This window comes from Centroberyx gerrardi, chromosome 20 (assembly GCF_048128805.1).
Source record: "Centroberyx gerrardi isolate f3 chromosome 20, fCenGer3.hap1.cur.20231027, whole genome shotgun sequence".
Taxonomy (NCBI): Eukaryota; Metazoa; Chordata; class Actinopteri; order Beryciformes; family Berycidae; genus Centroberyx; species Centroberyx gerrardi.
This window is the reverse complement of record NC_136016.1, coordinates 17,922,072-17,949,028: the sequence shown is the minus strand read 5'-3', so window position 1 is coordinate 17,949,028 and position 26,957 is coordinate 17,922,072. Positions and strand designations below refer to the sequence as shown.

Sequence of the window (26,957 nt, the reverse complement as noted above, 5' to 3'; positions counted from 1 at the left end):
ATCATTCTCAGAAGTGGATACATGAGAAACACAATTTAAGCTCTCAGTGTGTTGCCAGCTGTTACTTTAGGATGTTTATCTGCTTATCACATTGTCTTATGCCAGTGTCTTCATTACTGTGCAAGGCTGGCAGCCCAATAGATTTGTCCTTCTGTATTTGCCATGGTTTATTTTGCCCGCATGATGCAATCTTGCTGCTTTTTATGAAATAAATTAATTGTTTTTTTAATAGCTATTTAACATCATGCCTGGGGACAGCAGTTGAAAAATAGCTGGGTGGCAAACACTGGCACATTTACAGTAATGTTGATTAATGTGCATTATCCCTAAAAAAAAAGATAAAATAATGTATTTCACTGATTTATTAGGCAATCTTTGTGAAGATATAATCACACCAACACAGCCGACTCTCTTACCACGACTGCACCATTTGAGACAGGGAGATTGTACCTGAACCATCATTAGTGGAATTTGAAGCGGAAAGTGTTGGGCTTCTCTCAGTAAAACAGACTGGGAGGTAATGTCAGTGTATACATAATTTCTGAATACTTAAGGGCAAATTACTAGGGAGACTGTCCTCCAACTGTTAAACCCAGATTCAAGTCCCTCGACAGAAAGCATCCAGGCTGCTGAAGTGTCCTTGAGCAAACACTGAACAACTTGAACAATGTATTCTTACTTTTGTGTGCAACACCTGAGCACAGCCAGACTCTTATCTCACGTTAAGGATTTCAATTTACATGCTCCTTTTTATTCAAAGCCTCCAATCCAGGCCAGAGCAAATAGCAGGGCTCGACTGCATCTCCTGTTTCTGCAAAAGTAAGAACACAAATTTTGCAAGAGGCAGCTTGATGTTCAGGCAGCCTGCTCTACCTGGTTTGTCCTGGAGCCTTTGTCCCGCCCAATGTTATCAAGATGAGTGCTAATCAGAGAAGGACAGGGCCACTCTTTGAATTAGTTTGCCATAAGCTGCCTTGAAAGTCCAAACCTCCAAATCCAGACAGACAGACTGAGCCACTGAATTGGATGTTTAAGCAGGTGTGTGCCAGGCTGATAGTCACCTTGGCAAAAATGGAAATTGCTGGGAACACTGTGGACTTAACAAGCTCTGAATATTTACTTTACTCTCAGTCCTAACCTCCTCATCAAAGCCATTTCTTTCCCCAAAACATGAAGACTCTTTCACAGCACCAGAGCTGCTGGTCACAAATGTACTAACAGTATAAGGTGAAGCATTCTTGCCATGATGCAAAATGAAACACCTTTTACATAAACAAAGGGAATACAAACCTATAAGAACACAGTCACAAACTGACAATCAACTTAAATGTTACTACTGTGCAACAGCAGAAATGTTCATCCACTCACCAAAACTCACACAATGGTGGTTAACTTGCAGCAAGAAAACCTAAAATAAATTCAAAACCACTAGAAATAATTCTTAACACACACAAAATAATCAATTTAATATAAAAAAAGAAGTGTATTTGAAAGATTTTGAAACCATTCACATTAAACAAAATGACATTCATGTCATAAACAGTGTAGCAAATACAGGAAGCTTCTTCATAAATTAAATCTTTTTTTCTAAAAAGAAAAAAAAAAAGTCTATGAACCCATAAAATGTCATAAATGTATTCATCAATCCTCTATTAAAAAAAACATTCAGGCACGTGAGCATGGGGACGAACTTGACACTTAGTGCACTTAAGTTATTAACAACCTTGTTCAGTTGTCAGTCCATATCGAACATTTTTCAAACACAAACCAACTGTCCTTTCTGGTTTGGAAGGTCGTCTAGAGACCCTGCACCTCCCACAGCAGGATCTCATTGTGAGCCACGGTGAAAAGCAGCTTCCCAGACGGAGAGAAGTGACAAGTCTGCAGGGAGTCGCTGTGGTGCAGGAAGTCCTGGAACCGGCCGCTGCTGGACCGGATCAACTTCAGCACTCGCTCTGAAGAAGAGACCGGGTGCACATCAAACACTCGGATGAGAACCAATCACATTTAACAAAAGAACTGTCCAGAGAAACTAACTACAAACATGTTCCAAGCTCATTAAATCTCATTAAAGTTACTCATTTATTGGCAAGCGTATACTTTATATAACTGTTAGATTTAATGGTAAACAAAGAAGAGCAGAATGCACCTTTTGATCCCACAGCTATGAGATGAATGTTGGAGAGGCTGAAGCACGTGGCCCAGTGGGGAAGCGCAATCTTCTTTATTACCTGTAGCAGTGAAGGGCAGAGTGTGTAACATTACACATGCATGTGGATATTCTGTCAACAGCAGCTGCTCAGTGTAGGTGTGAGACATCTTGGTTAAATGATAGAACAGGTAGTTCAGGGGGGAACGTCAGCTATGGCAGTGGTTCTCAACCTGGGGGTCAGGACACCCAAGGGGGTCGCGAGATAATTTCGGAGGGGTCGCAAGATGATTTATGGAACAGGAAAAAACACATTTCTGCTATACAAAGTTATTATCATGTCTATTTTTTCTGATTTTCGTCTAATTTTTGCTTTTTTCTTGTTAAATACTGACTAGTTTCAAGCCTCTAGGCCTCCTCTGATAATCAAATGAAACAACATGAAAAGGGAAAATCATTCTTTGGTTAAACTGTTCACCACTGCAGCCTGTGACAGGAGGTTGTGAGTAGGCATTGCTTCGTTTTAAGGGCTCACAAGCAAAAAATGCTGATAACCTCTGAGCTGTGGTACCTGTTTTTTAGCCAGGCTGTAGTAGGACAGCTCTTTCTCCACTCCATAGCCGGTGTAGACCACCAGGCCGGGGTCGGCGGGACAGAAGGCAGCCAGGCTGGGAGGCGGGCCGTCATCCTCCTAATGTGGCAACACAAACAACCAGATGGTCAATGGTCAAACATTTAATCAATAATAACAAACTTTATTTCTATTGCACATCTCCAAAATCCATCTATAGTCATTACCAAGTACTACCAATTAAAACACAGATGGTACCCCAAAATAGGCAGGAGCAGGAAATGTCAGCCAGTCCAGGAGGTCACACTTATCCTTCAACCAATCAGCAGCCCACACACTGACGCGCCTGTCAGCACTGGCAGCCAACCACATCTCGTTTCCTTCCAGTCCAAATTCCTTGTACTAGGGAGAAGAATATAAAATAGCTTCAGACATAAATGTCATAAAATGACAAAAAAAAATGGCAGAAAATGTCATGAGAAGCAGTGGAAGAATTTGAGAAAGCTCTTCAGTTCGTTTTTTTTCATTTTACGTCATACATGCACCCTTAGTATCACCTAATTTCCATAATTTTGCATTCATTCCGAGGAGAAGCAGAGGAGAGATGATGCAAGTAAATGTCAGAGAATGTTTTTTCTATTTGGGGCTTGCAGAAAACAGCAGCACATGCACTGAAGAAGGTTGGAGACGTTTTATGGCATTTCAATTTCCCATTAAAATTACATGGGGTGGAAAGTGGAAGTGCATTTAAAGTTTTCATTTACAAAAATGAATGTGAATGTGTATCCATTATGGAAGAAAGACATTACCTGAAGTTCATTATTCAGTATCTCTACAAATATAGCGGATATAAAGTAAAACATTTTTGTCTGGCTATTATTTTTTTAAAAGTACATGTCACTTTTTTCAGAGGCTCAGTATCTAGTATTTGGAACAAAACTCAACATTTGTAAGTAATGATCTAAAGCTTTTACATCTGCCGTTCAACACTGTTGGGTAGGTTGTTTGGAATAAACAGAAGAAGAATTGAGTAGTTAGCATGAGCAGCGATAGCCACCATGACTGAACAGAAACTCAAACTGCATTATCAGAGAGGAAAAAGACGTTGCAGTCCCGCCCACACTGTTTGATTGACAGGCGATAATTCTGACCTGCTTGCTCACACACTGGATGGTGGTGATCGGTGCCCCTTTGTGGTCCCTGATGACGCGGACAGTCACTCCGTTCACCGGGCTGCTGACCGCCACCAGGCCGTTCTGCCCAGCTGAGAGGATCACACGACCTGCAGGGGCCACAACTAGATGAACCTTACCAGCTTTAATATAATGTGGTTCTTTAATGATCCCCGAAGGAGAAATTTTGAACCTGGGTCGTCCAGTTGAAGGGCGGTCCTCCCTCCTCACTATGCAACCCTGCTGCTCCTTTGACCGTTTAACCATTATCATATTAACATTCTGATATTAAAGGAAAAATCCACCCTAAAACACTTAAAAAAAACAGCTATTGGCGATGTAGCTTACATTTCTGGGACCATTTTGTTGTTTGGTGGTGTATTTTTTGGAGTTTGAGAGCAGAACATTTTTCAGAGATCTAAAACATCAACAGTAAACATCAGGTTTTGGTGTCGGTCCCTCAGAATCAAAGAGCGAGGGCTTCTTTCTAGACCCATCAACTTGCCCCGATGTTCAACAGTCATACAGGGAGAAATCCATCATAGAAGAGGCAGAGAGACCAATTTCTCCACGGACAGCAGCCTCAATAGACCAGAATGCAATGCAGCCACATGTTGCGTCTTGAGTAAGGGGCTTAGCTGCGATCATAAACACGCCCCAATGTTCACAGATTTGTTGGCTAGATGGCTATATTTAAACGCCCATACATCCTCCTTTGATTGAAACCAACAAGTTAATGCCCGTTCTTTGGGCATTTGTCAAAAGGCATTCTGGGTAACATAGGAAATCACTAACTGAAGTAGATGAGGCATATTGAGGGAAAGTGGGTACATCAAAAAAATTAAATTACAGCACTTAATCACAACATAACTCCTGGAATGCATTGAACATCACAAATTGATGATATATAACAGTGTAAGAATATTTGAGTGTGGATTTTTCCTTTAAGTAGTACAATTACTATAAACAGATACAAATTTCTCTGGGCGGCTTGAGTGGATAGTGCTGTCCTTTCTCACCATCAGCAGAGTACTGGATGGCGGTGACAGCCACAGCGTGGGGGTTCAGCTTCATCTCCATCTCTGAGGAGGCAAGCCGGAAGATCCTCAGCGTCCCGTCGCTGTAGCCCGCTGCCACACAGGCACTGCCCTTAGAGGAGCTGAGGACGGGGCTCCAGCACACACAGCCGCAGCCCTGACCCACAGAGGACAGAGAGAGGATGTATTAAGTCACGGTGCAGATTGATTGTACCCATTTATGTCATCTTCCCACACACCGCCTGCCTGCAAAGAGTACTACAAAGAGAAACACACACGTTGAACCTATGAACTTTACACAGAGTTCCCACTGAGGCCCTGATGTAAAATTCCATCAGGGCACTTTCATGACCTAAACACGTTATTCCTTCCGGGTTTGTTGATGTGGTTTTTCAGCCCAGAAATATTCGAAAGGGGTAAACAGTCTGGCTTCCTCTACAGTTGGGCTTGCTGTGGAGAAAAACAGCTGGAAACCACCATCTACGGCAATAAATGTGTGAAACAAGTCGTGCAACACATTCTGCTAAAAATCCGATATCCCCTGACTTTCCCTGTCTGAAATACACCAATTCCATGACCAGTGGGAACCCTGTTCATAATGTTTTGCTGAGGATGGACAAGAGGTTAGAGAGGCTGTCTATAACTAAGAAGTCACAAATTCAGTTGTCCTTGAAGACACTGAACCCCTAGCTGCGGATTCACTTAAGTCATTCTGGATGAGTGTCTGAATGTAAATGTAAAACTGAAAATTCCTCTTGTTTAAATTTGACTAAACTCCACTAGTCATGTTAAATCTTTCCCTAAATGACTGATATAATGTGTAGTCTTCACTTGACTGTATTCCCTCACCTGGTTGAGCACCTGGAACTGCACCACCAGCTCGTTGCTGGGGGCCGACCACACCCTCACACTGCCGTCCTCCCCGCAGGTGGCGAAGTGGCTCTCGTCCGGGCTGAACACCACGTCATTCACCTGGACAGCACAGAGGAACACAAAAGTACCAAAGGTGAAGCCAGTGTGTCCTTGCAGATGATGCCCAGCTTTATCTCCTGCTATAAATCTATTCAATTTATATAATTTCCCGAACTGTCTTGATGATATAAATGCTGGATGGCCCAAAACATTCTCCAGCTGAATGAGAAAAAAAAAATCTGAAAATGTTTTATTTGGACCCCTTGATTCCATCAAAATGATTACAAATAACTTGGACCACTTAGGGAGTTGTGTTAAATCTTATACCAAAAATCTTGGTGTGATAATAATAATAATCATCATCATCTTTGTTTGTATTGCACTTATCTAAAAGCGGAGTTTATGTTTTACAGGAAGGCAGAAAATAGAGAATAGTAAAATAAACAAGGATATAAAAATAGATGAAATAGATGAAAGTGAGCCAGATCAAAAACAATTACAAGTCTATAATAATATATTTTAAGAAATGATGTAAAAGATGGTACTCGATTAGCTAGCCTTAGTTCCTCAGGCAGGGCTTTACACAGTCTAGGGGGCCTGATGGCAAAAACACAATCCCATCTGATCTTTGAGTCAGACCTTTAGTTTGATAAACAAGTCAATTCAGTAGTAAAAGCCAGCTTTTTTTCCAGCTTAGAACCATCTCCAAAATCAAATGTTTTCCCTCGTTCCAATATCTGGGAATGTCACTCATTCCTTCATCTCCTCCTGTCTGAATTTCTCTTGTAGATAGAGACTCAGTCTGCCATCAGGCTTCTAACTGGCTCTGAGAAGAGGGACCACATCACCCCTATGCTGGCCTCTCTTCAATGGCTCCCACTGTGCTTCAGAATTGATTGTAAGATTCAACTGATTGTCTTTAAAGCTCTGGCCCCAAATTATATTATTGATCTTGTACGTTCCCATTAGGTGCCTAGAAAGCTTCGGTAATTGGTGAAGGGGCTCTTGGATGTTCTGCGGTTGAGGTTGGAGCTTAAGGGGGATTGCATCTTCACGGTTGCTGCCCCTTGACACAACAGCCTCCCGCATTATATCAGGTCTGTCCCCTCCATCGCCTTCAAAACTCATCTCAAAACCCATTTCTATTCTTTAGCCTTTGACTCCGTATGATCTGCCAGTGTGTGTCTGTGTCGATTTGTGCAGGGATTTTTGTACAGCACTTTGGTGATGACGGCTGTTTTAAAGGTGCTTTTTAAATTTAATTTGACCGTGTGATAAAGCTCACATTAATACCTTGGTCTTGTGCCCGCTGACGAGGCGGATGCTGCTGTTGTCCACCCAGTTGATGTACCACAGTGTGCCGGCTGTGGTGCCAACGATGCCCATGTCCATTGTGACATCAAAGGCTGCGCTGACCGTCGTCCCGTCCAGCATTATCTCCTGCTCCAGCACCACCAGGGCCCCACTGATGGACACACAGGTGACCAAAGAGAACAGACTAGTCATTACATGGAGACTCAGGATAAGGATAATACCTGCTGTATTTAATATACGTGATACAAACAGGTAAACATTCCTGATGGAGGATGAGAGGATGCCATATTCAACATCCTTAACCAGTTCACATATACAGTAATTCCTCTTGTAAATTGGTGGATTGGAGGTATATTTTTCTCTCTGTCGAGTAGTGAGATATTATTTTTTGCACCTCACTACACATGTCCACCAATCCACCAATCAGGCCCAGCAGGGAGTTAAAAAGCACCACAGAGTGTGCAATCATCTATAATTTTACACTTGCGTCCACGCCCCTTATGGTTAGGGGAGCCGTCGACATCCTCCACCTTCAGCATTGGTCTTTAAATATAACTGCTATAAATACACATAAAGACACATCAGATGAGATACCTGAAGAAAATAAGCTATTGCACAGATGAGACAGGTGAAGGATGTTTACAGAGTATGAGCTGCAGACCTGTCCTCCGTGTTGGAGACCTCTCCCCCAGGCTTCATGCCCTGCACAGCTTCGATCCCCCACAGCCGCAACCAGCGGGTGTTGCTGCCTGTCAACAAACGGTTCCCTCGACACAGCAGCACTCCTGCAGCAAGAAACCACATCAATCCATTTTCTATTTACAGAAATCCGAGACCAAAATGAGGCAAAACAAACACTCAAAAAGGAAAAGAATATTTCATACCGTTTTACCAACTGAATTAAAAGCATCCCCTTAAATCAATACAAACCACTGAAAGAAAATCATGCTTTGTGGACCAATAACACCATTTTTCTAAACGTATTTATTGACCAAACAGAAAATGACCAGGATATAGACTCGTTTGTACCAATCTCTCCCTCGTCAGCTTCCCAGGTCATGAAGCAGCGCTGTGTGTTGACGTCCCAGGCACAAACATGTCCCTGATTGGTGGCGGTGAACAGAATGGAGTTGGTGTGGTAGCATAGAGCCGTCAGCTCCACATTACCCACCTCCTCTGGTGTATTCACCCTCTGGACCTACGAGGGTGACGGATTGGTCAATGCTTATGTACCTATGCAAATACAATCAGTAGCAAAGAATGATAAAATTCCATCAACTGACACCATTGCTACCCTCAACTATGTTTCCCTCACTGTAAAAAAGGTGACTGTATGCTAAATGGAGGCAATTCAAAAACACAAACTCAAAGTATTAAAATAAATAAAATAACATAACATAGAGTAAGACTTAAAATTCAGTAATTGCTGTAATTATTCTTGTAAACTTTGCTTCCCCATCAAAATGCCAATGGTGGTACTTTTAAAGAGGGTATTTGAAATACTCTACTCTGAAACCATTTCCCTGCAGTACATTGTTTGCCATTGCACAGCCACAATGTTCTCGCATGCTGGCAACAAAACAGCACAGAACAAAGCATAGGATTATCTAACATCATCTGGAGCATTAGTATCTGCTAAAACATTGCATGTGTATAATTCTGCAAAATGTTTTCACAAGGAATTACTTACGTGGGCAAGTGTTTATTCTTTGCAAGCTGGCAAGTATGACATTAAAAACTTTAGAAAAATGTGGTGTACCCAGTGTTTTTTTCAGTACTGGGTACACCATGCAACACTATTGCATTCTACTTACATTGTGACCATTGAACTACAATTCATGACAAAGTGAGTCCTCAAACGACTCATAAGTTCATCCGTCTACGATTCAGTGAGTTTGAAGTGGCTGTGTACCTTGAGGTCCACATCCAGGCCATGGGTGTGGATGAGGCAGAAGAAAGCTCCTTGGCTGCCCACACAGGCCAGCTGGCTGGCCGCTGAGGGGCTGAAGGCTGCGTCGTGGATCGGCCCGGACACACTCACACTGGACAGCAGCTGGAAGGTCCTGCTGCTCCACAGCGCCACCTCGGGGTCAGAGAAGTCTCCTACAGGACGTTGGGAGGCGTCAGCGGTCAGTGTTGGCAGAGGCATTCAATGGGGAACAGCAGTGACATTTGAGAGAACTCAAGTGAATTCTCATGACTGTGTAATGCGTGGAAGTACGTATGAGAAAAGCGGTTTTGAGAATAAACAAAATGTATTCCAATTGTTAGATCCTCAGGAACAATTATTCCAGCTTTACTTTACTAACCAACAGAGAGGAAGAAGAGGTCGTCCCTGGAGAAGGCGAGGCTCTGCACCGTCCCCCTGTGGTAGGAGATGGTATTACGGCAGGCTCCATTCTGGACGTCCCATATGCAAATGAGGCTCCTGGTGCCACTACTGCCGCCTGCTGCTGACGCCACGGTCTGGAGGGGAGACAACACCGACACTGAGCGCCGTTCATTTGAATTTATGATCACAGCAGACACAGGATGCAATTTTGGTCCATACAGCCAAGATTTATGACAGTTGCCTACCATGTCATGAATCTCAATGGTAGTAGCGGTTAGGATTTTTGAAGTCAGTTACATCTAATCCAAACCCATTGTGAGTTAAAAATGAAAAAAATAAAATAAATAACAACAAAAACACAAGTAATTAAGCACTAACTTCCTATCAAATTTTGTCAAATATTGGACATTTTTGTGTTTATTTCACTTTAAAAAATAAATAAATAAATATTGTTAGAAAACATCAGCAGTGCTTTGTGTTGATTTTCAGAAGTATTTTACAAATTAGAGGCATTTTTACCACAGTAGACTCTCACTAGATGAAAGCTTCCCAACCCAATGTGGTTTGAAAAATCACCACAGGGACCCAAAATCTTACAAGATTGTACTAAGGTAGATATACTGTATCTTATCCCTTCATTCATCATTACACTCACTAAACTCTTGAATCTGGAGCTGAGAGAGGTACCTGTGCATCGTTTGTGACTGCCAGAGTAGAGATCTCCTCAGTGTGGCCCAGCAAGTGTCTCTGATGTCCTGTGTGAAGATACTCCACCACCACCACACAGCCACAGGAGTACGCAAATAATCCTGCAACAGAATTGAATGTCTGGATAAGCCAAAAGAAACAGATACTGCCTCTTTTGATGAACAGCTGAGATCAGAGATGCAGCTTTACCTCTGTCTGGGCCAAGGTTATTATAGTTTCAGGTTTTTAAGTTTAGTTTTTATTCCCATTTTAGTTTCAACTTCTTATTCAGAGTGTTTGACAGTTTTAGTTTAGTTTTACTTTTTAGTCATAGTGTTGTAGTTAGTTTTGTTTCTGATGATAACCTTGGTCTGGACTCCACACCATGTTGCTCCGCCCATTGCCATTGTAGCCAATCACTGCTTTCAGCCTCATGCCCTCCTCTCCTGGCTGGGGAGCCACAGCAGCCTGGATCGCAGAGAAATATGAAGAGTGATCTTTCTAAAACACACAACAAACTAATTTATTAACTATAATATATCAATCTATATCATGCTCTTTACCTGATCAAGAGTGGAGGTCTTGAAACGTGGATTAAAGTGCCTGTAACAGTCTGGACGTATTGGCTTATTCCCTTTCAACTCAACTAAATGTGCCATGAAAATCAAATTAAACAGAAATATTGTGCAAATTAATCACAAAATCTTCACAAATGGAGATATTGTCCATTCACTGTTAGTGCTGAATGGGGTATTTACCATCATCCAATTGACTGGTGTTCAGTGGGGAGGAGTTGGCCAGCTCTGTGACTTTGAGGAAGGAGATAGCAGTTCTGGAGTCAGGGGAAGAACCAGAACCAGCAGCTGGCTGCGGGACGGGCGGGGACAACTGGGCATCGTCGCAAAGAGAGAGGGAGCCCAAAGCTGCAGGAGGGAGAGGGAGGAGGGAGACAGGAGAGAGCAAAATATAACTGAGCAAGAAAACAAACCTTATCAGTAAGCCCGTGTCCACTGGACACCTCTATTTTTAGCTAGTAGCACTAAAAGCATTCCTGATGGAAATGCTGCTCGTGGCTCTTATTGTTGCTAAGCAACCACTGAAAACCTGTTCGCGGCATGGCCTTCTTTTGTTAAGAGCTGAAATATTTCCTCCTTGCCGGCAGGTGAAAAGAAACACGGGGAGAGACACGTGGTCGCCTACACCCTCCCCAGCCGACAGGAGGGTTGCACAACGACGGGACCGTGGAGCACATCAGGAACTGGCAACATCAAAATTGGGCAAAAAATAGAAAAAGAAAAAAAAGTTGAAATATCTCAAACTTCTGCCGCTTGCCAGTCTCAGTGCTACAAAATATGCAAAGCTCTCAGTGCTTTAAAGAGAGATTCCTGGTGGATATGTATCCTGTCTGCAGATTAGCCGGATCTGAAAGAATTATTTAATTGTGAGCATCATGAGGCAGTGTCTGAATGTAAACCTCCATAGCATTTGCCAATTCTTACTGTGCTTCCATGTTGCGAGCAACATGATCAACAAGTCACTGGAAGTTCATTCATTTCCTAAAGAGCTGAGTGACCAGGGAAACTTGGCCGATATGTGTATGGTCAACAAGCTTGTTGGCCAAGAAAAGTTGGCCTTGGCTGAACTTTCTGCGGTCATCAGCCATCAACAGCCAATCAGATTTCTGTGCTTACTTGTTTCCCCACCGATGTGTCATTGTTTCATGAACAATAGTTCTTCCTATCAAGTGAAAAATGGATGTGAGGTTGATTACAGCCATTCAAAGCTTCCCAATTCTCAGTTCAGGAAAAAACATCTTAAAAATGATGCTTGGAGAATGGTTGCATCCATTGTTGGGTTTGACGGTTAGCTCTTAAGTAATTCTGAGGTTTTTTTCTGTATATTTCAATTAATGCTACCTAATTATCACTTGCTAGCTAGCGGTATTAACTCACTGAAACAATGTAATGTTATGAAAAGCAATACCAAAGCAGCAAAAAATAGATGATCTTTATAAATACATATCTTATTTTACTTGGTCAAAACTTTGTTTACATGAGAACACAGCTGCAATCGGAGCCTCTCTCACCGCCCACAATCGGTCAGAATAGAGTGACCCATCATCCAAGTAGCTCACAGTGTGAACAAGCAGGTATTCAGTTTCCTTGCATTTTCATATAGATAGCAATAAATAAAAGTCGAATAGATATCCTCACCGTCTTGGTCAACCCGGTCTATTGCGCTGATGTCCAGCTGTGGCGGCGGTGAGGAGGGGAGGGGCGCCGTCTGTCGAGGCATCCCACTGGACAGCAGCACTCCACTCACTTCAGCCTCTGGTTGAGCTGACAGTGATACAGGAAAACAAAAGAACCAGCAAATCATTTGTTAGTGATCAGAACATTTGTATCAGGTAACATTTTTGTCATTCTGACAAGACTGTATGAAATCAATAAAGTGAATTTACCTGATTTGGGAGGCGAGACATAGCTTACTTTGAGTGATGAGCTGTGAGTGAAGACAAAACACACTGGACATTAAGCACTGAAAACTAACATGTGTGACAAGGTGTAACACACACATCACATCAGAAGAATCAAACACGCAACAGGGATTAGTACCGGCTGTCAGTCAGAGAATCTGCAGGGTGTGCCAGGAAATCCCAGAGGAATATGGCGTCTCCCACTGAGACCACGCCCAACTGGTCAGGGGTGAAGCTCACCTGGCGGATGGGCTCGCTGTGGCCTATGAACATCTGGTACAGACAGAGCATACAGTATGTTTAGACTTCTACTGACACCGTCCCAGAAAAAACACAAACACTGCAGCCAGAACATGAATTCCAATACTAAAACTGCCGAAGACAACATACTTTCTGTGATACATTTTTTCACATCACATATGAGTCATATGCTGCTTTAAGTTAAAGAGTGTGAAATTGCTGTCTTCACAAGATGTTCATTTTTCTGTTCGTATGTTTTAATAAACAAGTTCTGTCTCAGAATATCTTGCATTGGGTTCAATCACAATATTGCCTAGATGCTTATGTGACTCATACTTGGCAAATACACAAGCTAGTGGTATTGACTTTATGGAATATAACCAGCGGAGAATTTGTAGTCAACGTTCAAATCAGTACTCATTCCAAAGAGACAAATTAATTCATTGTTTGTCTACCTGCGAGTTGACATCCAGCTGCATGTTGTAATCCCACACTTTCACAGCATTGTGTCCAGCTGTCAGCAGGAATCGACTGTCCTCACTCACTGCCAGAGATGAACACTGGTGTTTGTGCACCTTGGACACCTGTTAGGGAGGTATCCATTCAGCAACAACAAGCACTGCCAAAGTGGAACTCACAAAAAAGCTGTTTATAGAAAGTAACAAAATGCCCACAGAGCATCGCATCTGGTGGAGAAAGATAGTAGTTACAACTATGTCTGTATCACATATGACCTTTTAGAGTGGACTGAACATTCTTTCACTTATTTACAAGTAATCCACTTTCACAGTGTTGACTTCTACACTGTTACCTCTTGAATCCTTGACAAACCACAGACATCCACCAAACAGGAGGCATCACAGGACTGATTTTTCACAGACAGGGACTCCGAGTTTTCAGTACTAGTAGCAATATTCATACAGTGAGATTTTTTGTCTTCAACACGATCAGCTAATGTGTTAAAGTTCAGCGGTGTTACCTCTCGGAGCAGACGGCCCGTCTTGGTGCTAACCCAGAGGATCTTGTTAGCAGAAGTGGCGACCAGCAGGTGTCCAGCGGAGGCTGCAGAGAAGCAGACCTTCGAGGCAGAGTCCAGACTGGTGCTCTCCACGTCCAAGATACTCACATCCACACGGAGTAACTAGAGAGGGACGAGGCAATGGGGAGACATTGACAAAAGAACAACAACATGACAAAGCTCAGGCTCAGGTGACAGGCAATCTGCATTTGTGAATACACTTTAAATGGGAGACTGTTTCAAACCGATTAGTTGGTCTTATAAACATCTAAATGGGTGATTTGTGAATTACTTGTTCCTTGTGAAAACCCTCAGAGAGATCATTTCAACAAAGGGTGATAGCTGTCACCACCTGGTCATAACTCCAAGTCAAACCTTGTCTTAAATTAGCTGAGCTAGTACACACCAAAGGGCGTCATGCTGAAAGGTGACAGTGTGCATTATACCTCTTCCAGAGACCGTGCGTCAGTGATGGTGACAATGTACTCCGAGGGCCCGACAAAAGCCAGACAGCGGCTGTCACTGCTCAGTGTGAGAGCGTCTGGAGCGCGCTCAGTGCCTCGGGCCACCACATTACCTAGCCAATCAGGGACAGAAAGAATCAAACAAACAGTGCAGCTCAATGGGCACTGCATGATATGCCAACTTATGGCTGCAATTCAAATTGTTCAGCAATACCAACACTGGTTGAATACTGTCGAGGTGGAAAGTCTAGTTGGCTAAAGTCCACTCACTTAACATGGGCTGGCCTTAGCTAGTTAGTTAGCAAGTGAATCACAAACATCAAGTGTGTTTGTGCGTCAGTCAGTGTGTGTGTGTGCGTGTGTGTTTACATACACAGTACTCTGATCACATGGTGGTCCTCCTCAGAGGAGTTGTAGAGTGTAAGAGAGCCCAGGGAGCCAGCGCTGTACATGAACTCCCCATCTGGAGAGAAAGCAAGGCCCACCACTTCTCCTCTGTGCTGCCTTTAATATATATATAAATAAACACACATACACAGACACACAGACACACACAGACACGCCCAAGCACACAGAAAACAGTCATTACTACCTTCTGGATGCTGCAAACAGTTGAAAATGAAGTAGTTAAAAAAATAATTGGATTGATAGCTCTGTGTTCAAAAAAATACTGTAAATCACACCTCCACCTCAACTGTTTACAACATTTTTCCTTTCTAATGCTGAAAACAAAAGAAAAAAAACAAAACTGAACCTGAAGGTGAGGTCACTCTAAAAGCCCTTTAACACCAAAAATGGCATTATTTGTTAAATTTGAATTTGCAAATTAGAATTGCAGGGCCTACTGTCTTCTCTTCTCCTATAAAGGTTATGTGGCCAGTTGTCCAAAATCAAATTTCATGGATCAAAAGTGAAAAAAAGTGAAAATGTAATAAATTTGAATGATTTTGCTTTTCATGTTAAATTAAGTCCTCTTATCTACCACAGCAAATTCAATAGAGTGTACATCAGACCCAGATGCCAGCTTCCAGGTTTTATTGGACGTACTTGTGTTCAGCCAGCAGCTTGGCACTGGAGATGTCGAAGACCCTGACGATGCCGGAGCTGAAGCCGCAGGAGAAGACCTGCTGGCTGGGGTGGAAGGCCACAGAACAGGGGCTGTCCTCCGACATGAAGTCATACAACTGTGCACAGGAGACAACAGGAGGACGGGCATTCAGTTATACTGTATACAGGCCAATTTTGAGAAAACAGAGATAATGGCAGTTTCTTCAATTTAAAGATAAATACTTGGGAGTTTTGGGCCAGATGGTAAAATCAGTGCATATGCCTGTAGCACTGATGACTGTTTCAATATTTTACTGTAACACATTTACTGAAAATCTGCAACATTGCATGCTATGAATCAATATTGTGGTGCTGATTATGACTGAAATGAATGGAGTCATTAAGACAACAGGGCACAGACAGGAAATTCACAGCAGTCACAGAGAGCAAATGGGGAGTAATTATGGGCTGCCAGGTCAGTTTCGCCAGCAAATGAGCAGTGTCTTAATAAATCTGTCACTCCATCTCTAGAGTATAATTATCTAACAGGGAAGCCATCAGAGAGCACTGCATTGAATCCAACACATAAAGGACATTTGACAAAAAAAATTCCTTTAGAGGGCAGAGTGTCATGGTCTGGAAATGTTCTACAATGGAAGAGAGAACAAGTACAGATTGTGTACAGTCCCATGGCGATGGCATAATTAGCAGTTTATTTGAATGTGATCTCAGCCCTCTGGTTCCCTGTTTGATCTGCTGCCTTAATGTCTCCTATGGTAGTAAGGAGAATAATCTAAATTAATTTGCATACAAGATGAGGATTGTGGGAGTGTGAAAAATCTCAGCTACGATGTGAAGCTTTACAGTTAAAGTTACATTTTCACAATAATACAGCTTTTACTTGCTTGTACTAATTAGATTCTGAACATACTGTACATGATTTGTAGAACACGATTTTTACCACACCGTAATGAAGTTTGATAGCAAGTACAGAGGAGCGAAAGACATGACACACACAAGATGGAAAAAAGTAGAATAACTAAAAAAATTATCTTGCTGGACCCAAGCTATTTAGCTGGTTCAATCAACTAAAAGGAAGCGTCTTTTAGAAGGAATTCTGAAAGGAATAAAATGACGCCCATGAGCCCTATTGAAACATTGAAAACTAAATACCAAAAAAGTAAAAACGGTAGGATTCAGACGTAATAAAAGGATAATAACAGTTGTATATGTTGTTGGTTGACCTGATGCAAGGAATCCATATTCCAGATGCGAACGGTGCCATCGCAGGAGGCTGTGGTGAGATGCCGCCGAATGCCGTCCACGCTGAAGCCGAGCACACTGTCTGTGTGCGACCGCATCAGCGTGCTGTAGCCCCGGCTGCTCACATCCAGGTAACCCAGGTTACCAGTGGAGGTGGCTGCCAGAACCTGCAGGCTGTCCGCCGACACCGACACCAGGCTCACAGGCCCCTCGTGTTCTGGAAAACAGTGACACGCGTCTGAGTAATCCTGCACATAGATGGAGGTCTGTGTGAGGGTGTGAGTGAGTGAAAATACAAACCTGCATGTGTGGATATGAGTGTCTGCGCAAATGTGTTATATTATATAAAACCCTGACCAATATGTTACGGATTTGCAGTTTCTGTGGTTGCATAATAATAATTGATTACATTTATATAGCGCTTTTCTAAGTACTCAAAGCGGTTCACATATCGGGGGGGGGGGGGGGGGGGGGGGGGGGACTCAACTCATCCACCACCGATGTGTAGCACCCACCTGGGTGATGCACGGCAGCATAATGAGTGAGCTTGGAATTATAAGGTTCTATTCTCCACACATTCATGATCTTTGAATGTTACTTCATGCTTGTATGGTGTCTTTTTTTTACAGAACCTTTGGGGGTTAAATATTTAAAAGGATGTACATAACAGTTTTGCCATATCTCAGAACTGCACTCCACCCAGATTGCACTTTATAATCTAAACATCTGACGGAAGTTCATTCATTTCAAATGAGACTATCTGTTGCTGCTGCATAATTCCGTTGCAGATGCATTATGTCGGATTTATTCTACTTATGCATTGATTATACATCGGTAAATCAAAACAAATGCTTCATTTATAATAGCTGTCTGTGAAGTTTTCCTGATGAAAACAATTCATCAGTGAATCAAAATTGCAACAAAAAAAAAAAAATGTTGTAATACTACAATCGATAACCACAAATAACCACGAATTTCATCTCATTACCTTTGAGCCATGGTATCCTTGCATGGAGCGCTGCACAGTCTGCAGCAACATTCAGATTAAGTGTGATTCCGGCGTGAAATGCCAGCGGATGAGCTTTGACCCCTTTCATGCGTGCAATGCATCCAATGTTTTGATAGCTAGTCTTTGTTCAAACAGTCTCTGCACATCCAGATAAAATATTTTCATCAAACAAGCTTGGTAGTGGTGTGTCAGTTTTACTAGATCAGCAAGGACAGCTGAGCTATGTACCTGTATAGCCAATGAGGCCACATTAAGTAACAGTGACTTTCATGAGGGCAAATACCATTCAATTTAAGAATTTAAAATGTTGATGGTTCTCAAAATTTTTCAGCCAGCCTTTGATTACAGACATTTTCAGTGGCATTTCCCCTTAAAGTAAGATTGCCTCTGACATCTTTTTGTAATCTTAAGAGGAATCTCTAGATTCCCCAAATAGTGATGTGATCGTTTGTGATGTGATGCGATCGTAGTGATGTGAACGTTTTTCTGAAAACCGTGGTCAGCATCAAAAAAGGCAGGGGAAAAAAGTTATCTCCTGAAAACCTAGAAAAATATCATCCATGCACAAAGTCTTGATTTTATCCCTGCTTGTAGTGAAGGAGTGACAGGCAGCGTTAGTTTGCTGCTGCTAAATGTTATGCCGGCTCTGTTGTCCCTACCAGCCTCCAGGAAGACGGCAGAGAAATCGAGGGGCCAGAGCCGCAGGAAGCCGTCCTCAGAGCCTGTGGCACAGAATGACGGCGACACACTGATGCTGTTGATGGCAATGCCTGGACCTGAGACCAACAGAAACACACACACATGTCCAGAACTCTTCATAGGGTCTTTACAAATTCCATTCCATTTATTGATGTGTGTGTCTGCATTTTTAAATTTCTAGCTTGCTGCTTTTCTTTGGTTTAGGTCCAGTCTACTCCATCCCTCCACTAGACCATTAACAACCAAGACTTTCTCTCCCTCAACTCATTTCAGACCCACCTGTGTTAAAAGTCCATTTCTCCCTGCGGTGTGTGTGTTGTTGCTGTGCAGGCAGCAGCCTCCTGACATTTTTAATAACCACTCTGCTGTAGTCAATCTCCAGGATATGGCCACTCCGACTGCTGGCAAATCTATGGGAGCAGAGGAAAAAAGACTCAGAATAGATTCACACTTCTTCCAACAAAGTAAACCCTGATGGTTTCAGTGAGAGAAGGAGGCACCCTGTAATTAGGTTGATTTGCTGACTCACAGTGTGCGATCATCGAGCTGCTGGTCAGCAGAGTTTCCCTCCTCGAAAGCCACATCGGTGAAGTCCAGAGAGTGATACTCGCCCAGGTTGACTGGACAGGAGCGCAGGCCTCCGTTCCGCACTCGCCACAGACGGACATTGTCGCGACCGCATGACACCATCCTGAAAATGGATACCAATACACACACACACACACACACACACACACACACACACCACACGTTTGAATAATCTATACCATCATTTATCCTCATTATAATTGAAGGCTGAAATAATGTGATATTAGCAAAATAAACTAAGATAGAACTTCAATAATCCCTGCTGGGAAGTTGAAGATAAAGATATAGTGTCTGTCATGCTAATATAATATAACTGCATATAATGCAGTATACAGATCTTTGAATTTACAGCATATATGCAGTGTGAGCAAAATGTGCATCGTTGGCTCTGCACATTATTAAATACACAGAGCAGATGTGCAAGTGTCATCAACTTTAGCCGTTTACATTATCAGATCTACAGATGGAAGAACATATGAACAGAAATGTGTCCAGACGTGCAGGTAAACTATTATATTAGCTATTCACATTATCATATCTACACAAAAAATACAAATAAAGAGCAAGGGAGGGCACCTTGTATCATCAAAGAAGGCAACCTTCAGGGTGTGGATGTCCACATCTGTGTGTGCTTTGGCTAAGACGGTCACCTCTCCTCCTTTACTGACATTTAAAGTGTTCCACACCACCACCATCTGTGAAAGGTTGAGTTAGGACGCCAGAGAGACACAGTCGGCTCACAGCCTCACTGAGTCTCCAGACCCCAAATGGCAGAGATTAACCCATAGAACGCAATCTGCAGTGAAAACAACTATACCATAAGTAGCAATGTCCATCTTGAATGATAACTAGATCAGACAAGTGATGACAGATTGTGTTGTTATAGCATCTTTCATTTGGTTCAATCAATACCCAAGGCTCTCTGATTCCTCTACAGATTTTGAATGCGGCTAGAGTGGATTGTTTTCATCCACACAATGTTAGGAAAATAGGCCCTCGAATTTCCACTATGAAAAATGAGAATTTGCGGTCCTTACTGTTTTACTGTGGCTGTCTTTGCCCACACCACAGAGAACACCACCGCTGTATGAGAAGCTTTGAGAGGCAGAGAAGAAAAAAAAGACAAAATATTAGTGAATGAGAGAGGTCAAAGCTAGCTTAGCTCTCAATATCTATAAAACAAAATGAACTGTGTGTTTGGCTGTGTGTAGTTGATCACCTCAGAGAGGACAATGAATGAGCGTGAGTCCTGAACATGGCCAGGCAGTTTCCTTTATGGTAGTTCCACACTCGAACTACACTGTGGTTGCCAGTTTGTGCCGAGGCCAGCACAGTTGTGTTGCCATTGAATGCTAGTGCAGACACCTACAGTGAAAACACACATGAAAACAGACACTGTGGCTTGATCTTAAATTTGCTGAAATACCAAACACAACGAGAAAAAAATAGGTTACTGCCAATAAACAAGATGTGCGGCTTCATTTGAAGGCAAGGAATTCTGTGCATCACCAGAATATCTTGTTTAGGAGGCTGCCAGAATCACCTTTCGCTCTGATAACAAAATTTAAAAATAAGCACCCAGGTGCAATTTTACGCTAAATTTTGCCATCCTACACATTAGAAGGCATTTTGCTGCGGGGTAAGCACAACACATCACACCGCATATATACCTTATCAGTGTGTCCGATGAAGAATCTCTGCTGGCTAGAGGATATCTTCATAGAGATGATGATGGCGTGACAGGGATACACCACTGCATCACCAGATTTGGTCCACAAGGCCTAGAGTGAAGAAAATTAAACTGTTAGACTTCTATCAATCTCCTTGCAATTTGTTAGGTTACAGCTGTAAATTTATCTCTATTAGAACATACACATTTGGTGGTGGCTCCTCCAAAGCCGATGATTCGGTTGAGCCTGAGAATGGGGTCTGGAAGCAGCTTCTAACAAGGAAAATAGAAAACGCAAGTAAATGCAAAAATGTTGTGACATAAGCTCTTACACAAATTGTGTCTCGAGAACTGTTCTATCTCCCTCTGTTGTTCTCATCTACCTGCTGTTTGGTTTTCTTGGTTGACGACAGATGGACAGGGTGTGAAACTGCAGTGCACACAATCTAGAAATAGAGAGTCAAGGACATACTTGAGCACAACATTGACAATGAAGCACAATACTGAACATGGTATGCAAAAAGAGCGGAAAGTAATGTAGAATGGATTGCCTTATGCCATTGAGTGTGGCTGAGTGAGTGTGTGATATCTAGCATTGAAATGCAAGCAGTGTAAAATCCAGTCAGGATGAAACTTCACCTCGTCTTCCTCACTTCCCTCCCTGTGGCTGCTGAGGTCGTCCTCCGGGTGCACGTACACGTGTACGCCTCCGTCATCAGCACCGCAGGGCGGCCTGGATGTCAATCGGTGTGAAGCGGAGCCTGCTGACTCCCGCTGGTGTTGGTCATCACTGTGGCAAGGCCAGTCCTCTTTGGAGGCTTTTCCATTCTGGACGGTGGAGACTACACCCAGCGCGGGTATGTTGGTCACCAGCGGGGTTCGACTCCTCGGGAGCTGAGGGCACAGAACAGCATGTCGGGTAAAACTGAGAGAAGCAGAGCAGCCTGCAACAGAAAACTTATTCTTACTCTGTCATCACAAAACCAAGACTCAAGCATACACCCTCTGTCATACTTTTACAGACAAAATCGTGCTGATTGAAATCGCAGAGGCTCCATATAAGATGTTAAATGTACAAAGTTAGCAGTTCTAGGGTAAACATCAGACTTACTGATTTTGGGGTGGTGATCTGCTGGATGAGGGACACACGGTCCTGCACTGGTTTGCTGATGTTGACACAGCGAGGCTCCTCTCTCATGGGGATTTTTTGGGTTGGGACACACCCTGGGAAAGACAAACAGTATATACAGTATCAGGATTAACTCATTAGTTCATATGAAGTGATTGGCAGTGATTGGTAATTTTTAAGAGTTCCAATTGGCTCTCATTCATTTATTTTGATAAAAAATAATCTAAAAAAAAGTATGAATGGTATTAAAAAAAATGTATACAAGCATAACATAGGCCAAAGTGTATGACAAAATAAAACTTGGTAAAAATTGGAACTTCTAGTACAAAGTAGAGATGGAGCACATGTAAATGAGCACTGACTTCAATACTACTTCAATAAAATGTATAGTCTATTTTTGGGAGAATATACCTTTAAAAATATGAATAGCGTAAACGCACTGAAGAGCAAGCTCACTGAACATTCTGTAATTCATGTGTACAGGAAAATAATTAGCAATATATGTAAAATATATTAAAAAGGTATTGAGGAGAGAAATCATAGCACATGTCCCACAAGAATCTGCACAGTTTATAGTATGAATGTAAATGCTGAGGTTGGGTGAGCAGTGTGTTATTTCACGTACCAGACACAGGGTTGGGACAGTCTTTCTGAATGGAGTCAAAAGGTAGCTTTGCTCCTTCTGAGGGAAACCTGTTGGAAAGGGACAAGATGAGGAATTCCATACAGTAATTGTGTGATACAGTAGTTACCTGCAGTGTTTCAAATCAATCAAAAATGTAGATGTGAAAAACGACCCAGTACCCTCTGGGTGCATGGCATACCAACAACAGGTATTTTCAGCCAGTGAATCTGATTGGTCAAAAGCATTTTCCAACTGTGCTGGTAATTACTATATATGCTTTATTGGTTGCTATGCCAACTCTTGTGGTAACCAGGGAGCTAGTAGGCAATCTTTCATGGTTTCTCCTGTGTTTTTCTTTTTATTCTGATGTATCGATACACTCTACTCAACTATATATCACGTATCTATCTATCTAAAAGCTACACTGCATTACTGTCGTACCCATGATTCAGGGTAAAGAACACCGCTGCCTTCTTAGGTATAACTGCAATATTTAAAAGGAAAAATCCACCCTTGGATACCATTACACTGTTACATATCATCAATTTGTGATACACATATTATGTTGTGATGAGGTGTTGTAATGTTTATGGTGTACCCATTTTCCTTTAACCGGCCTCATATATCTCTACTTCAGTGATTTCCTACATTTCCCAGAATGCCTTTTGACAACCCCCAGAGAATGGGCGTGAACTTGCAGCTGTGGGTTATACATGCAGGTAGAGAGAGCAATAGCGATAATGACAGTGGAGCTATTGAGGCTAATGTCAGTGGAGAAAATTGGTATCTGCCTCTTTTATAATGGATTTCTACCTGTATGACTGTTGAACATCGGTGAGTCTAGAAAGAAGCCTTAGTTCTTGTTATTTCTGAGGGACTGACACCTAAACCTGATATTTACCACTGATGTTTTAGATGGCTGAAAAAAAATCTGCTATCAAACTCCATTGTAGCTGTGCTGGAAATATCTCAAAGTAGCACCATGCCAGCCACTTCTGGTGGCCAGTTATCCACGGGAATGAGAGAAATACACCACTAAACCACAAAATGTTCCCAAAAATGCAACGTACATCACCAAGAGCTGTTTTTTTTAACAGTGTTACAGTGTTTTAGGATGGATTTTTCCTTTAGCACTATGCTGATGAGCTGTGCCGCATATTCTGTTCCCAGGTCAGGTCACCCCACCTGATGTAATCGTAGAGGTCGTGCCAGCAGGTTCCCTTGGCCACGGGGAAGGACATGTCCCGGGGCATGGGACCTGTACCCTGAGAGGAGGCCAGGCCCATCAGCTTGGCTTCACTGAAGGACACTCCTGTTGAAAGAGAGAGGACAGGAGCAGGAGATGAAAAGAGGGGAAAGAGGAAAAAAAAACACTTTCATTAAAAAAGAGATAACCAACCTTGGCCTAATGAGCAGCTGTACCAGTCCAGCATGCACAAAGAGGACAGTATACTCAAAAATCTGAGGACACATCTGGGTAAAATGAGTCTGCCCTCATGGTACTGACATCCTGAATGGCTCGTTACGTAAATGTGTTTTTTTCTATTGAAAGATATTGAGTGCTCTCAAATGACATGAAAAAATAAAATATAAAAGAAGGTTAGCCCTTTTCTAACTACTGAGATTAAACATTCTGTGAAACAAATAACTTTTGTTCATGAAACTCAAATGTTTTCCAAAGAAAAGCAGTAGTTTGGTCCTTCACTTATTGAATGGTTTGAATAAACAGAGGGGTATGATTGACAGGCGCTCTTTAGAGCTCCAATAATGGCGCTATTTACTCAATTTCATGACATTGAAAAGCCCTGTCTTATGTTTTTCTCTCTCACACACTGGAGTGCTTTTTTTAAAGGACAGCACTGGTACAATTTTGATTTTGGCTCATTACCAACATCGCCTCAAACAAGTAGAAAACCACTGGTGACTTTCACAAACACACACACAATTTACATCTTCCCTCTGTGTCCCCAGCCACGTGGTACAAGTCATTGGCTCCAATATATTTCAACAGCATCAAAAACAGCTTCACAAAGGGTGGAGAGACAGCAGACAGCGCCAGTATTGGAAGACAGTGTTTATAGCCTCGGTCACAGTTTGGTTGGAGCGAGTCTCACCAGGATCTAGCAGCAGGTCACTGGTGAACATGTTTTTCACCGCCATGTTGGCACAAAGCTTGACGCTCTTCAGGTGACTGTGGCAGCGGTTGAGGTAGACAGAGAGGGTGTACTGCAGATCCATCATCAGACAGGTCCAACGCACCATAGAGGGGGCTGGACCCACCAGATCTGCTCCCACAAACATAAATAGTATCAGAACAGTACCAAGAGATGCACGATTATTTAGATCTAAATTCTACTTACTTACATTAGCTGAACAATTATATACCCACAAAACAATTTGGGCTCATGAATAACAAGGAGGTGTATGTTTTACCATGTCTGGCTGACTTGGCTGTGCTTTCATAGACTGAATCCTTTGCAGCTCCACACAGGAAAGGAAACTGCAGCCACGTGGCCGTGGACTTGAACTCCTTGAACATGTTGGAAAAGGAGATACGGACCACTTGACCCTCCTGCACAGCACAACACAGAGAGAGAGAGAAAGATAAAATGTAGCCTACAATCTAGAAAATATCTCTTTACTTTTTAAATCCGACTTAGAGCTCTAACTATATGGCATTCATAATTATAGTAGATTGGACTGTTAAAAACATTCCCTGACTAAGCCTATTTCTGGGGTTTTGTTTTGATTATCTGTTAACATGTCAACATCTATCTTACTGTGCGTAAAGTCATCCCTGTCCTGTACAAATTAGGACTTCAAATTGAAACTCAGTCTCAAGAGAGGGAGTTAAACATATTTCAGTGGTACTATTTAATTTGACTAATTGTGGACTAATTGCTCCCTGTGCTGAATTTCAATCAGACTAAAATGAATTAAAATAAATTAAAAACATGCACTTTGAAATGGCAGTTACATAGAAAGCTAATTAGGCCGAGCTTTGGATGAGACTACTGGTGTATTAAAAACAAATTAACTCCTGTGACATAACATGAGTGGCACCACAAGAAGTTAGCAACTTGGTCAAAAAAATATGTTAGTTTCATTATCCAGGCTACCTAGTAATGAAATCATGAGTCTAAGAGGCTTAGATTAATTTCCTTAAAATAAAAACAATGACATTTCTACCCAGTGACTAGTGCATAAAGTAAAGTTTTTGACATCAGTTGAGATTGCAGCACAGGAACTATCAAATAGTTTGGACAGGGGGAAGCATGTGGGAAAGGCCAATTTGAGCAGGATACATCAAAGAGCAATGCTTAAACAGCTAATAATCCTAAAGAGCTGTCATTTTACTTCAGTACATCTGATTAATATCCTCTAGAACTTGAATGCCACAGCCAGGATCACTGTGACGCATTCCAAGGTCTAACCCATCTCACTTCATTATCATCACGACAGCAACTGGACAAAATGTCCATTCAGTTTTTGTATTTCAAACATGTTTGGCATGTCAGGGACTGGGCTGAATGGCAGAAGCAGCAGCCCAATTAATGACCACTTAACCAACACCGCTGAAAAAAAAAGCATACCATGGGTTTTATTACACAAACACATAGTGTGCCAGGGTTTATCAAATCAGACCAGGTCCACATCAGTACCTCTGCAGCAACATCCAGGTGGACCACAAAGTATTTGCCAGGAGTGGGTCTGAAGAGGAGGTAGAAATGTCGCCCTGTTAGTCCCAGGGAATGATTACTGCTTTTGGGTACAAGGATGTAGTTGCTGGCTGGAACAGGCCCCCTGATCCGGAACACTGAACACTTCAGTGTCTTGTCCTGGTGGGATACATGGAGAGTGGAGATAACGAAAAGATGCTCTTTAATTGGTCTGAATGTTTTTTAATATCGTTTAAATGCCACAATTTGCAAGTTACCGTGTATGTTGACACATCCCCCTCTTTTGTTGACTTTTTCCAATCTTCAACTCTCACATGTTTGAATATGTTGACATATGGATGCTGCCAAACTGCGAAGATACAGGGTTCAGCAGATGGTTATGGTAACAACTAGGACTTTCACTGTTGGTAAACACAGCTAGCTTTGCTAAAGTAGGTCTAACTTCATTGCTGTATAATTTGGTGTGTCATTAACCAAGCAACTTTAACGTTAATGTTACCTCTGGAGGCCATCGATGAAGAATGTTGCATACAGTAAATCCACCTGTTGTCTCAATCGTGTTGCCAGTTGGCAAAGATCAGCACAACGCCAGCAGCTGGTGCTCTAATGTTACTAGAATTAGCCAAATAAAGCTAAGACAGATAGCTTACTCTAATCGCTATGGAACTGAAAGAACCTTCTCCGTTTCTCAGTGATTAAAATAGTAAACATATTTTGTTTCACATCATTATGAATTGCCAGGGTATTTCCTCCTGGATACCAAGTAAACAACAGCTTTGCTTTGACATAATGGGAGCCTCGCTTGCACTATCAGACACTTTTGCTTGTATCCTCACAACTCCCGCTCCAGCCACCGCGGTTTCCAACGACAACACG

The 26,957-nt window shown here is 42.3% G+C and overlaps 2 protein-coding genes across 2 annotated transcripts in view; one reads left to right on the top strand and one right to left on the bottom strand.

The window, feature by feature from the left end:
- The window catches only part of c20h8orf33 (chromosome 20 C8orf33 homolog), a 205,115-nt gene that overhangs the window by 91,114 nt on the left and 87,044 nt on the right, over positions 1-26,957 (top strand). The window lies entirely within an intron of this gene.
- wdr90 (WD repeat domain 90) lies at positions 1,567-26,593 on the bottom strand. Its single transcript, XM_071926811.2, is given in 42 exon segments — positions 1,567-1,955; positions 2,150-2,231; positions 2,721-2,837; positions 2,979-3,122; positions 3,872-4,002; positions 4,912-5,086; positions 5,779-5,901; positions 7,135-7,306; positions 7,817-7,940; positions 8,185-8,353; positions 9,068-9,258; positions 9,465-9,621; positions 10,175-10,296; positions 10,540-10,642; positions 10,738-10,820; positions 10,933-11,097; positions 12,388-12,513; positions 12,773-12,923; positions 13,346-13,474; positions 13,870-14,031; positions 14,355-14,485; positions 14,746-14,876; positions 15,420-15,556; positions 16,664-16,899; positions 18,351-18,467; positions 18,670-18,800; positions 18,920-19,081; positions 19,555-19,673; positions 20,016-20,073; positions 20,198-20,343; positions 20,649-20,759; positions 20,852-20,920; positions 21,031-21,093; positions 21,287-21,572; positions 21,724-21,871; positions 22,402-22,469; positions 23,587-23,713; positions 24,516-24,686; positions 24,835-24,973; positions 26,064-26,240; positions 26,339-26,430; positions 26,581-26,593. Coding segments are annotated over 42 exon segments (5,616 nt in total). The 3' UTR covers positions 1,567-1,797.